This window comes from Nicotiana tabacum, chromosome 17, assembly GCF_000715075.1.
Source record: "Nicotiana tabacum cultivar K326 chromosome 17, ASM71507v2, whole genome shotgun sequence".
Classification (NCBI taxonomy): Eukaryota; Viridiplantae; Streptophyta; class Magnoliopsida; order Solanales; family Solanaceae; genus Nicotiana; species Nicotiana tabacum.
In genome coordinates, this window is record NC_134096.1 from 6,418,447 (window position 1) to 6,433,561 (window position 15,115).

A 15,115-nucleotide genomic window follows, 5' to 3' on the forward strand; every position below is an offset into this window, starting at 1 on the left:
GAATACTGGGGTTATGTGGATTTTTATTTTGGTGTGACCGAACCCCAGAGTGAGGCTGCCTACGTATCCTTTCGGAATTAGGTCAGACGTAGTTCAATTAACATGAACTTGTTTTGATGATTTTTTTTATTTTTTATTTTTTATTTTTTAAAGTACATTGGTTCCAAAAGAGGGAAAAACAAAGAAATATAAACAAGGCTTCAAAGGGATAACTAGGGTTGACCAGTGTTTGGATAGCGAGAATGATAGCCTTTCGTCATCCCAACCTAAAAATGCTAAATATAAGAATGCCCCAACATAGCCATGTCATACATAGTATCTCTTGACCGCATCTGCGTTGACGGATATATCAGTCACCTTTCCTTCTATATCTACCAAGTGTAGAGCTCCTTTTGACAATACTTTCTTGACGAGGTAAGGACCTTGCCAATTTGGGGCGAACTTTCCTTTTGCTTCTTCCTGGTGCGGAAAGATACGTTTCAAAACAAGTTGTCCTACCTCAAATTGTCTTGGGCACACTTTCTTATTGTAAGTGCGTGCCATTCTTTGTTGGTATAACTGACCAAAACAAACTGCCGCCAAACGCTTTTCATCAATCAAATTCAACTGTTCTAATCGGGACTTCACCCATTCAGTGTCCTCAATCCCTACTTCAACAATGATTCGGAGAAAGGGAATCTCAATTTCAGCAGGTATGACCGCTTCAGTTCCATAAACCAATAAGTAGGGCGTTGCGCCAATTGATGTACGGACAGTTGTCCGGTATCCCAAAAGAGCAAAAGGTATTTTCTAGTGCCATTATCTAGACCCTTGGATCATCTTCCTAAGAATCTTCTTGATGTTCTTATTCGCAGCTTCAACAGCTCCATTAGCTTTGGGACGGTAAGGAGTAGAATTGCGATGCTCAATTTTAAATTGTTCACATACCTCCTTCATCAGATGACTATTCAAATTACCAGCATTATCCGTGATAATGATTTTTGGAATACCGAAACGATAAATGATGTTGGAGTGAACAAAGTCTACTACAGCTTTCTTGGTAACTTCTTTCAATGTAATAGCTTCCACCCATTTGGTGAAGTAATCAATTGCAACCAAGATGAATCTGTGCCCATTTGAAGCTTTTGGCTCGATTGGGCCAATGACGTCCATTCCCCAAGAAACAAAAAGCCAAGGAGCTGACATAGGATACAACTCTGAAGGAGGCGAGTGAATTAAATCACTGTGAATCTGACACTGGTGGCACTTGCGAACAAAACGAAAGCAATCTTGTTCCATAGTAAACCAATAATATCCTGCCCGAAGGATTTTCTTTGCTAGAACATATCCATTCATGTGCGGACCACAAACTTCCGAATGCACCTCATTCATAATCATTTCAGCTTCTTTGGCATCCACACATCTCAACAAATTCAAATCCAGAGTTCTTTTGTATAGGATTTCCCCACTCAAAAAGAAACCATTATAGAGTCACCTAATAGTTCTCTTTTGATCCCTATTAGCATGTTCCGGATATTCTCTTGTTTTCAGAAACTGTTTAATATCACGATACCATGGTTCACCATCTGGTTCTGCTTCAATTGTATTGCAATAACCATGTTGATACCGAATTTGAATTTCTAATGGATCAATGTGAGTATTACCCGGATATGGAAGCATTGAGGCTAGGGTGGCCAAGGCATCAGCTAATTCATTGTGAAACCTGGGAATGTACCTGAATTCGATGGACTTGAACCTTTTGCTAAGATCCTCCACACATTTTCTATATGGAATGAGCTTGATGTCTCGAGTCTCCCAATCACCTTGAGCCTGCCGAATAAGCAAATCTAAATCTCCCATCACCAACAGTTCATGCACATTTAGATTTATTGCCATGTTCAGACCCATGATGCAAGATTCATATTCTGCTGTGTTGTTTGTACAGAAAAAATAAAGTCGCGCCGTAGCAGGGTAATGTTGCCCAGTAGGTGATACTAGAATTGTCCCAATCCCTACGCCTTTGATGTTGACAGCCCCATCAAAGTATAGTTTCCAAATTTGACTGTCATCCTGTACTACTTCTTCAACTAAATTAACCTCTTCATCTGGGAAATATGTGTTCAAAGATTCATACTCAACATCAACCGGTTTTTCTGCTAGATGATCAGCCAAAGCTTGTGCCTTCATGACAGTGCGAGTGACATAAACAATATCAAACTCTGTGAGCAAAGTTGTTGGCATCGTCTTCTGAAAGATGTACTTCAGGGGATCCATTCGGGATATGAGGTAAGTTGTATCGGCCAAAAGATAATGCCTAAGCTTCTGGGCGACCCAGGTTAAGGCGCAACATGTCCTTTCCAAAAGAGTGTATTTGGCCTCATAAGTGGTGAGCTTTTTGCTCAAATAATATATTGCTTATTTCCTTTTGCCTGTGGCATCATGTTGACCCAGAACACAACCAAAGGAACTATCCATTACTGACAGATATAAAAATAGAGGCCTATCAGGTTCTGGCAGGACCAAAACAGGGGAATTTGACAAATATTCCTTGATCTTATCAAAAGCTCCTCGGCACTCATCTGTCCACTTGATAGCAGCGTTCTTTTTCAACAACTTAAAAATAGGCTCACATGTGGTTGTAAGCTGCGAGATGAACCTGCTAATGTAATTCAACCTCCCGAGTAAACTCATGACTTCTGTTTTGTTCTTCGGGGGAGGAAGCTCTCGAATGGTCTTTCTCTTGGAGGGATCTAACTCAATGCCTCTTCGATTAACTATAAAACCCAAAAGCTTCCCAGAAGGAACTCCAAATGCACATTTGGCTGGATTGAGTTTGAGATTGTACCTTCGTAGCCTTTCAAAGAATTTTTCAAGTCTTGCACATGGTAAGCTTGTGTTCTCGACTTAATGATCACATCATCAACGTACACTTCAATCTCTTTATGCATCATGTCATCGAATATGGTAGTCATGGCTCTCATGTAAGTTGCCCCTGCATTCTTCAAACCGAATGGAATGACCCTATAACAATAAGTTCCCCATGGAGTTGTGAAGGCGGTCTTTTCTGCATCTTCTTTATCCATCAGAATTTGGTGATATCCGGCATAACAATACACAAAGGATTGGATTTCATGTTTAGCACAATTATCAACAAGGATATGAATGTTGGGTAAGGGAAAGTTGTCCTTTGGACTTGCTTTGTTTAAATCCCTATAGTCAACACAAACTCTGATTTTCCCATCCTTTTTTGGCATTGGCACAACATTTGCTAACCATGTAGTGTATCGGACGACTCTGATCACAGTTGCACTTAGTTGCTTCATGATTTCTTCTTTAATCTTATCACTTATGTCTGTCTTAAACTTCCTTTGTTTTTGCTGGATTGGTGGAAAATTAGGATGTGTGGGAAGCTTATGGACCACTAGATCGGCACTCAAACCCGACATGTCATCATACGACCAAGCAAATACATCTCTGTACTCGAACAAAACTTGAATTATGGCATCTATCGTCTTTTGTTCAGTATGAATGCTTATTTTTGTTTCTCTGGTTTCTTCAGGACTTCCCAGGTTAATTGCCTCAGTTTCATTTAAGTTAGGCTTAGGCTTATTCTCAAATTGATCCAATTCCCTTTTTATTTCTCTAAAAGCCTCATCTTCATCATACTCAACTTCTTGATTCATTATTTCGAGATTAAACAGCTTTTTAAGATCTGGGCATGAATTCCGCGTGCATGTCATGTATTTAAAGCCAGCATTATCGAAACTGAAAATGATAAGAAATTAACAAATATTAGGGAAATAAAAAGATAGAATTTTACTACGAAAATGGAACTTCATTTCATTGAATTTGAAATGATAGAAGGGTTAACATCACAACAAAGCAATTAAACTAAAATATCTGGATTACAACCCTTAAAATAATCCAAATATAGAAAGAACAACATAACAGGCTACCAAGACTCCTTCCTGATGGGAAGAGGAGTTGCTTCCTAGTTGCTGAGCGAGGTATCTGGACCAATCAGTTGAACAGTTGCACGGCTAGGGCCCTCCCCAACTTGAACCATATTGATCTCATAGAACATCTCCTTGAGACCCTGGCAAACTTCGTCAATGTCATCCTGAGTAGAAGGATTTTGGACTTCTTCAAATTGTGGCTTGACAAAAGAGTAGGCAATGTGAGGGATTGGTTTGGACAGATTCCAACCATTCTTTTTGCGGGCCTTGGCTCTGTCTATGTCAGCTGATGTTGGTTTAAAGCCCAAGCCAAAGGTATTTTTCTTCGAAAATGGAGCAATGGGGTTCACAATTCCTTGTAGAGAGGATCCCAATCCTTTTCCTGGTTCATAGCCGTTCCTCAACATCAGCGAAGCTACCATCATAGATGTGGCTGAAAGACGGGGATGCAGAATTGGTTTTCCTTCTTCCACTTGGTCCACCTCAATCACCTCAAATGCTTGATATATGATAGATTCGCATCCTTCCTTGGCCTCGATATATGGAATGGATGGATCTTTATAGACGGATGAGTCGTCCTCCCCGTGAATAATAATTTCTTGCCCGTCACACTCGAATTTGACCATTTGATGTAGGGTGGATGGTACAGCTCTGGCCATATGGATCCACGGCCTTCCCAAAAGAAAATTATAGGAAGTTTTCATATCTAACACTTGAAAGACAATGTTAAAATCAACCGGGCCGATTGTCATGGTGAGTTCGATTTCCCCAATAGTGTCTCTTTTTGAACCATCAAAAGCTCTGATGGTGACATTACTGGTTCGAATTCTATTAGTGTCAATGTTCAGCTGTTGTAGAGTAGAAAGAGGACACATATCTACACTTGAGCCTCCGTCAATCATGACTCCTTTTACGTAGTGCCCTTCACATTTGACCATAAGATGCAAAGCTCTATTGTGGCCAGCCCCATCCTCAGGCAAATCATCATCGCTGAAAGTAATTCTATTTACTTCAAAGAATCTTTCAGCCATTGTTTCTAGCTGATTCACCGTTGTCTTTTCTGAGACATATGCCTCGTTCAAAGTTTTGATCAACACACGACAATGCTCTTCTGAATGCAAAAGCAGAGATAACAAAGATATCTGAGCAGGAGTTTTCCTTAGTTGATCAATGATTGAGTAGTCTTGCAATTTTATCTTCTTAAAGAATTCCTCCGCTTCTTTTTCTGCAATGGGTTCTTTCACTGGCAAATGACTTTCCCTGGCTTGCTTACTCAATTCCTCTGGTGAATAACACCTTCCAGAGCGGGTCAAGCCCCCCATTTTAACTGTTTTTTCAACTATCTCTTTTCCTTTGTATGCCATGACAGTCTTGTTATAATTCCAGGGAATAACTTTTGTGTTTGTCACTAGGAGTTGGGCAATAAGTTGGATCACGACTGGCTCTGTTATATTCCTCAAACCATTATTCGGAATGATCTTTTGAATACCCCCGGGGATGTAAAGTTTTGGATCACCCAATTGAACCTCAACCTTTTTTGTGCTTCCAGGAACATAGAGAATCGTTTTTTCATAATATGCCAAGTTCAAACTAGAATTCGCACCTTTCACCATCAATGGTGCCAATTGCGGCGGGCTCACTATCACTTTTGGTTCTGGCCCTATGGTTCTAACAACCATCTCTGTCTTGCCAGACTGCTTATAATCCCGATCATCACAAATCATCCCAATAAAATGTGTATTATCATGAGTTGGGAGCAGATTGTTTGTGATATTAGGAGTATCCTCATTGTTTGTTACCACAATTGCCTTTGCTTCAATCAAATTTTCAATGGCTTTCTTTAATGTCCAACAGTTTTCAGTACTATGCCCTTGGGTGTTAGAGTGATACTCACATCTTGCATTTGAGTCAAAACCTTTTGAATTTGGATTCACATAACGTGGCATAATAGGTTCAATCAACTTCAACTGCATCAACTTTCGAAATAGGCTTGTATACGATTCTCCAATTGGGGTGAACTCTTTCTTTGGCTCCTGTTCTCTCACATATTCTTGTCGGGGACGAGGATTATATGGTGCCTGAAAATTCGGCCGGAGTTGACGGGAGCCTTGTGGAATCGGTGCCCGCCATTGTTGGTGATTAGGAGGCCTAGCATAAGCCTGAGCATTAAACACTGTGTATTGTTGCAGGGGAACTGAGTATCGGGGACCTTGAGGCAGATAATAATATTGAAGAGAATTGGATAGTCCTTGTTGGAATTGCACGTAAGAAGGATTTATTCCTCTTTGAACTCCCCCGAACCCAGATGCCATCATGGATCCTTCCTCCTTCTTTTTTTGATTTTCGAAACTGCCTGACCCGCTTTGAATTGCTTGTGTGGTCACCTTAAGGGCTGCCTGACTCACAATTTTGCCCGACTTCATGCCATTCTCAATTATTTCACCAATCTTAATCGCCTCAGCGAAAGGTTTACCAATGGCGGCCAACATGTAGTGGAGGTAATCAGGATCCTGACCTTGGAGAAAATAGTCAATCATTTCTGCCTCTTTCATTGGTGGTTTGACCCTAGCAGCCTGCTCTCTCCACTTGATTGCATATTCTCTGAAGCTTTCTGTTGGTTTCGTCTTTATGTTGACGAAAGAGGAGCGGTCTGGCACTATATCAATGTTGTACTGAAACTGTTGGACAAAATCTTGAGCCATGTCATTCCAAACGTGCCAGTGAGAGATGTCTTGATCTATGAACCACTCTGAAGCAATTCCTGTCAAACTTTCCCCAAAATAAGCCATGAGCAATTCTTCTTTGCCTCCCACTCCCCTTAATTGGTTACAATACCTCTTCAAATGGGCAACAGGATCACCATGCCCATCATACTCGTCAAACTTGGGGGCCTTGAAGCCGGGTGGAAAATGAACATGGGGAAACATGCATAGATCGTTAAACAAAACACTTTTGTAGCCCCCCAAACCCTGTATGTTTCTCATGGTTTGTTCCAAGCTCTTCATTTTTCTGGTCATTTCCTCTTGTTCCATATTCTTTTCGTGCTTTTCGATCTCAATTGGGAACACGTTATAAGGAGTATGCTTGTATGAATCTGGAACCTTTAAAGTCAGTTCTGGAGAGTAATGTTGGGCATCATGAGCATCCAGTTGTTGATCATTATTGGACTTTTGAGTTGCCAGAGCTGGTTGAGGGACAGTGAAAGTATGGACAATGGGTATAGTAGGTGGGTCATTTCTGAGAGGTACGATTGGAGGACGTGGAATGGAGGTACTGGGGATAGTGGGAAGGTTAATGCTCGGACTGAATCCAGGTTGGTACAATGGGTTACTTGTTATGGAGATGGGCACTTGAGTGGCAACTGACACATTATGAAGATTATCCGAAGGCCCTATGGGTAGTGAGGGCGGTGCTTGTCCATTCACCCAAGCTTGGTACATCTCTGCCAATTGTTGCTTCAACACTCTTACTTCTTCAACCAGTCCTGAACCTTGTTCAACCAATTGTCCATGGACATCATTATCTGACTCATTCTCACTGTTGTTTGCCATTCTACTTTTTTCTTTTGATCTCGTGTTGTAAGGGTGAGTCGCCAGTTTAAACCACAAACCAACCACCTATGTTTTACTTTATCTTTTAAAATGACAAACAACAAACGTGTTAGAGTTAGGCATTTTGCAGATATTAATCACACATTATATGTCATGCACCTAATTCCATTTTCATTTCTAAAATGATCTTGGAAGGCTTTATGTTTCATCCCGGCTTATTGATTTATTGGTTTATTTTCATCTTGAATTTAACGTTTTTTTTTTCGTTTTTTTATAGATTAATTATGGTTATGATCGCATCCGATGAGGATTGCCTACGTATCATGACGCCGCATGAATCAGACCATTACGTAGTTCAGGGGAAAACAATAATAGTAGTTTTTTTTTTAACAAAATGAAATAATACATTAACAGAAAGGACATTACATTGAAAATGACTTACCAGACTCTGACAAGACTAAAAGACAGCGATTTTAAAGATTCAACAATGACTCAAACTAAAACATAACTACTACATGAAAAGTTCTAAAACTATGACTATAATTCAACTCCGCAATCTTCTGGCTTTCAAACACTGGAACATCTGCTCATGGTGAGGCTTGCCCTGGTTGACCCCCTAATGTACGGTACATCCTTTCTAACTCTGCTGCAAGATGACGGGCAAAAGTAGGTGCATGCTCCAAAAACTTCTCATAATCCATCCCTTGGCAGTTCACATAACTTTGAGCGGTATAAACAACCAATTATGGACTTGCTCTTTGAAGTACTGGAAATTCTGGTCTCGATCTTGTAACTGCTGCTGGCGAGTGGTGGCTATCTCCCTTATGTGGCCCTCACGATCTAAGGCTGACTCCAACTGAGCCCGAAGTCTAGCCTGCTCGAGTCTCGCCTGAGCCATCTCCCTATCAAAATCTGCATGCTGGTATTCTCTATTGTACCTTCTCATTTCTTCCAACTGTGCATGGAGCTGAGCTTCTGAACATACCCAATGGGCTTTCTTTCTCTCGAATTGAGCCCTCTCTTCTTCAAATTTTGTTACTTGGCGATCCTTACTTGATTCGGCCTTCTCATTTAGCTGTACGATCTTTTCATTGGCTTTGTCCAATGACTTTTCAGTCTTTGCCAAGAGGGAATCATAATCTTGCACTTTTTCCATCAGATTGGCAATGGTTCTCTGGTCTTTCCAACTTCTCACTGGCACTTCAGAGGCTTTCTTCATCTGTTGAAGTTGAGCACGAAGGGCTTCATTTTTGCGGATCAGACTCTTCTTTTCCCCTTCGGCTTCTTGTTCTTGCAAGTCTTTCTCAAAATTGAGGTTTCTCAGCCTTTCTTCTAAGGCATGAATAGTTGTTTTGTATCCCTTTTCCCGTTCACCCCAGGCCAACCATTCTTGGATTTTATCATCAAAGGCTTGAACATGCGGCCTTTTTGTGGGCCTTTTGGGCTCTGGCACATCATCCACACGAGACCTCTTCCCAAAACATATAGCATAATCCGGATCTACCTCACCTCTCGCAGGAGCTGGCACCTGAGTATCATCTTTCAAGTAGCAACAACCATTCCAAATTTGCTGGATTAAAGCTTCGGGGAGTGGGGCTTCGGGGTGTAGCTCAATCACTTACACACTCAAATCTTCATCCTTAAGTACTACTTGGTACCTTCCTAGCTGTCTTAGAACTCTGTGTGGCGCATACGACTGGACACTTCTCAAACCCAACAACAGCAAATAACTTTTTAGGGCCGACATGTGTATCACCTCTCTTACCGGGAGTCATCCCAAAGTCCACTCAATTTGACTTGCATTTAAAGATCTTAGGTGGGATATCTAGGCTTCCACCCCTTCTGGAGAGTTGTAATCTTTTACTCTTTCTTCATAACTCTCAATGAAATTGTCCTTGCTCGGACCATAGCTCATGAACTTGGGGTGATGTCGGAGATGCTCAATCAACCACATTTGTAACAAAATATTGCACCTTTCGAAGAATTTTTCCCCGAACTTGCACAAAGTCAACGCCCGATAAATGTCTGATAGAATGATCGGGGCAAGAGTGTGATGTTCTTTGGTAGTGAGGACCTGTACAACCCTGGCTATGCGGGTATCAATTGTTCGCTCCTCATTTGGGAAGACCATAATTCCCAGAAACGCCACTATGAAGGCGAAGCGACGATGAATCTGCCATGTGTCTTCATAATATCTGTAAGGTCTCCCAAGTGCTTGGTGAACAATTTCTGACCATCTTCTCCTAAATCATACCACCACATCTGAAGCTGAAGTGGAGCCTCGTCTAAAACTGTGAATGGTGTGTTCTGGACAGTGCTCATTTTGTACCTGTGGGTGGTTAAGGTTAGGGTTGACACTAGTCTCAAAAGACAGAACCAATGCACTCATTTTGCAAAATAATCTTTTGTAATAACTCAATTTTAAGAAAAATCAACAAGAAGGGGGGCTATTTTTGCAATTGTGACTGAAGAAAGGGTGGCTATTTTTGCAACTATGGCCCCTTCTTACTTTCAAGGATATATTTAGGGCCGGGGGAAGGGCATTATGGTCAAAGTGATTCCCAATTGACATACACGTCCGTTCTTGCGAGAACAACCCTTCAATAATTTTGAAGATGTTCTAAGGCTATTCTGACAGGAACGATTTGGGATTAACCGAAGATGGGTCTGCTTATTTGTTTTTTTGATTAAAAAAAAATACTAGACACATTTTTTTTTATAGTTATTTTATAAAAATGGGGCCGAACCCTATGAAAGTTGCCTACGTATCTCACATTCGGTGAGAATCAGACCTGCGCAGTTCGTAAATATTTCAGGAATAGGATGCCACTTTTTTTTGTTGAAAAATTCGAGTTTTTTTTTTGTGGGTAAATACTGAGATTTTCGTAAATCGGGTAAATTTTCTCCCTCATATTTTCTTCTTTCTGGTTTTTCCTCAATATTTTTATATTTTTATTTTTATTTTTAGAAACCGGTCAACATGCACAAATCAAATCAAACGTAATGCACAAGTAGCACATAAGATGCATCAGGATGGTCATGTAATTCCCGGGTACACCTGTCCTAGACGGACCCAACCCCTGTGTTGAGTCCCCAAAGTCAAATGCACATGATGCAAGCAAACGTTCCTACTAGGGATCCGACATGAGGCTATGTTATTTTAGGTTTAAATCCTAAGGGGAGTGTTTTAGACCTGGCTTACCCAAGCGGACAGCTCGAGCCGAGGTGGGGGTAACGTATCGGGAGCACGAAAGTCTACCCGGCCTAGTTACTGACCCAGCCTCGTTCTAATTGGTATGGCTTCTAACAAAAAAGTGGGCCACACGCACGTGTGCACCATAAATTCAGAAGACTCAGAAGGGAGGCGTAAGAAGACAATTTAATACATTTCAAATAGTATCAAAGCGGTAAATAAGAAACAATTAGCACATTAGGCCCACAAATACAATAATATCATACAATCAATAAAGCCAAGTATAAATCACATTACAAGCTCAAACTCTGAACCCTGAACCAAAAGTTCTGGGTTCTTTTCCCCAGCAGAGTCGCCAGAGCTGTCACACCTCCCCTTTTCCCTTAGGGGATAGGAAGTTTTTCTAATTTAAGTGACATTAATCGAAATGAAATTTATTATATTTTAAAGAGTCACCACTTGGGATAAAATTTGGTGTCCCAAGTCAGCGGTTTATTTTAAACCCCAAATTGAGGAAATTTGACTCTATTTTACGATCCGCGAACATAGAAGACCGGGTAAGGAATTATGTTAACCCGAGAGAAGGTGTGAGGCACTCTCAAATTCCGTGGTTTTAGCACGGTCGCTTTAATCATACCTAACTTAATTAAATTGTTTAATTATTCATTTTAGAACCTATGTATATTTACCTTTTTACCGTTTTTAATTGCTTGATTATTCGTCATTATGAAACTATCTTGAAACGAATCAGGCTTACGTGTATTCGTTTTGTTTGGTGTGTGAAGAATCATGTCACGCGTACGTATACATAATTAATAACACTTTATTATTATTAAGATTGCTCGGTCAAAGTCGCGCGAACGCGTACCTTGATTTTAATTTTGGAAATCGTAATTATGTCACGCGAACGTATACATAACTATGATTATTTGATCAACTAAGAACATGCCTAAAGCATCATAGTGCATTTATGAATTATAATATTAATCACAGATGGATTCATTTGACTCATATATTACTATCATTAAACTCAAATCACTATCACGTCTTATTAGTGTAATAAGCTATAATTTTTAAGGCAACTTCTATATCACAGTATGGTTTTAATAAATTAATCTATTCTCCTAGAAGCGCTAATAATCTCCAAATATGTTATTTCGTATTTGATTCGGGCAACTCCCGTCCCATCTTTTCACGAATAAACTGATTCTCTGCTTAACAAACTATAATCTCCAAACATGTATCCTTCTGTTACTACTCATTATCTTTACATTTCATCTAACAAACAAAAGTAAAGCAAAATATACTAAGCTAGGAATTAATTACACCTATTCAAGATAAACCCATTCACGTTAAGAACAAAATGTATTTGAATATAAAATCTAATTCAATGACCAACCAGGAAAATTCGAATAGGCCATTTAAGTACTCAACGTCAATAGTACCAATAACACCATAAGAGAGGTAAACAAATCAATTCACATGTAAAACACAAAAGGGTGGGAAAATATTGGCAAAGAGGCAATGAATCAGTCAAAAGTATTCATCAAACTGGCAACTTTGTCGAAACAGAATGAAATCTAAAACAAGAAATGGAACCTTTAAGAGATTGTTTAGCCGGAGTCTGTTCCAATACTTGATTCAATACAAAACCTCCAAAGTGAACTGTGTAACAACAAAGAATAGGGTCGATATTGAACCAATGACGGGAAACGAATAAATCCTCGAACCCGACCTCGACTTTTAACCAACAGAAAACTCGACTTCAACCAAAATTTTAGCTATTGGGCTGTTTTGTGGTGGTTTGGTGCTGATTTTGTGGCTGCCCAGTGTTGGTTTTGGGTGAGATTTAATTTGCTTTCTTTATCCCTTCCGTTCTCACTTTTCACGTTATTTCTTCTTATTCAAAGATCTCCCCCCCTCTTTTTCTTCGTGAGTTTTTCCTTTTATAAAGAAGAACAATGGTAGTTATCAAGTCTTGTGCCAAGGAATTGAAGTGAAGATGTGGGATTGAGGTTCAGAAAAGAATTGAGACGTGAGGTGTGGGCTAGCGTAGATTGACGTGAAGGGGAAGGGAATTAGGGAGTTAGTTATATTTTTCTCTTTGTGAGAGCAAATTAGGTGAATATGGAGGTGTATATGAGAGTCATGGGGTGAGTGGAATCTCTTTTAAGTTAAAGTTTATTACTAAACTTTTGGCAAAGTTACGTGAACTTAATTGCTTCCTCTTCTTTCTTTTTTTTCTTTTTTTCTTTTTCTTTTTTTCTTTTATAACTAAAATTCAATTAAAATATTTAACAAAAATATTAATTAACTATGTCTGACTAACTACAATAATATATATATATATATATAATTTAATTACACGAAAACAAATACCACATCTTATTCAAATTCTAATTAAAAGAAACCATTTATTTTTGTAAATTTTCTTTTTCTCTTTACAAATGGAAATAAAATTTGTACTACAAGCATGTGAATATTTTTGTAGATTTGTTTTTAATTAATTAATTTTTTTTCTTTTAAAACTAAAACCTATTAAGAGTAAGATAAAAGTTTAAAATATTAAGATTAGACCTTAAAGAAATATTTATACTAAAATAGTATAAAATTCGGGTGTGATAAAAAATTAGTTGTTCATAATTATAGTGCGTCATTGTGTGGTAGCAGCAATCCATCTGCATCCTCCTCCGTAAAAGTGATATCGTCTTTCCGGAGTCTTTTGCTATGAGTTATTGATACTTTCGTCATTTTTGCTGCCGAAAAGGTGACCCCGTTGATCTCGTTTCCTCCAAAGATCATATTGATCATTTGGCGCATATGATCTTCTCCTTCTTTCGAGGATTTCGCTTTGTCCCGATTACGACCATAATTGTTCTTAGCCCAGCCACTCAAGAATTCTCTGAAGTGACCTTTCTTCAATAATGTTGCCACTTCTTGCTTGAGGTGTCGGCAGTCTCGTATCCGGTGGCCATTCGTCCCATGGTATTCACACCATAAGTTGGGATCCTTCTGGCTGGGATCATATCTCATTGGTTTTGGGAACCGTGCTTCTTTGATGTTTCTGATGGTTGACATCAACTCCACTATACTGACGTTGAAGTTGTATTCCGATAACTTAGGGTAAGAAGGATCTCGTGACCCTAACGCTTCTTTATCCTGCAGTGATCTATTATTCCAACCGCGATCAATACTTCTATCAATGACGAACCTGTCCACTGTCCGGAAGCCTCTGCCGCAGTCTTCGGTCCGTTCATAGGGCAAAAATCGACCCCTTGAAGTCTGTATGTCCATTAGGGTTGCTTATCGGGCATATTGGGCGGTTATTTACTCTTAACGGTTTGGCTTATCGGTTATCGGATTTTAAATGTATTAATTCGCTAGCCACCCGATAAGATATCGAGCGGATTGGTATCGGTTTAGCTCTTATCAGGTGGTTTATCGGATTGTTTGCTGACCGTTGTGACTCAAAATAAAATTCCTATGCTCAGCAGACTACATTCCCGTCTATAGAATATGGCACCTAAGAAGAGAGCTAAATAGAAGAAATATAGAGCTACACTCCAGAGTATTTCCCAGTAGAATCATCTCTCGGGATGAGCCTATTAACAACTTATAACTATCAGAAGAAATAGAATAGAACACTGGGTATACCACATGACATCAAAATTATCTAATAGTAACTAACTGGAATAGTAAATTATAACTAAATGTCTAATAGTAAATTAGTAATAGATAGAGTACTGGAAGTAGAAGAAGGGTTTTTGATTATTTAATATATATATGGATAAAAATAAATTTAATATATATATATTCTTAACGGGTTAACGGATTATCCGTTAAGAAAATTGAATAATCCGTCCCCAAACCGATAAGCCGTTAATAAAAAAATTTCAATCCATTTCCCGTCCGTTAAACCGTTAAACCGATACCAATAAGCCATTAAGCTTCGGTTTCGGTTTGATTTTCGATTTCGGTTCGGTTTTGAACACCCCTAATGTCCATGTCGTAATCGTCTTTTGATTTTTCTCTATTCTTCTCCCGTCCTTTGGTCGACGATGGAAAATCAACCTGATCATCTTCGATCCTTATCTTTGACTCGTACCGGTTGTGGACATCCGCCCAAGTCGTTGCTTGAAACTCAAGCAGGCTTTCCTTCAGTTTTCGGGAAGCGTTTGAACTTCTCGGATTCAATCCCTTGGTGAATGCTTCAGCCTCCCATTCATCCGGGACAGCTGGGAGCAACATTTTCTCCTTCTAGAATCGGTAACTCGGACTCTCCTTGCGCAATCCTGAATATGTCGTCCTTTCAGGCCTGTACTTTTCTGGCCTCGGCATGAGCCTTGATGAAAGAGTTTGCGGGCATCTCAAAGGAGTCTATGGAATGCTACGGTAACAGTGAATACCACGTCAAGGCTCCCCTCGTGAGAGTTTCT

The 15,115-nt window shown here is 39.6% G+C and overlaps 1 protein-coding gene across 1 annotated transcript; it reads right to left on the reverse strand.

The window, feature by feature from the left end:
- Window positions 1-798: 798 nt before the first annotated feature.
- LOC142171674 (uncharacterized) lies at window positions 799-2,220 on the reverse strand. The gene is made up of 2 exons (XM_075235361.1): window positions 1,715-2,220; window positions 799-943 (listed from the first exon to the last, which is right to left on the reverse strand). The coding sequence occupies exons 1-2, from the start codon at window positions 2,218-2,220 to the stop codon at window positions 799-801; spliced, it is 651 nt and encodes a 216-aa protein (XP_075091462.1).
- Window positions 2,221-15,115: the final 12,895 nt, after the last annotated feature.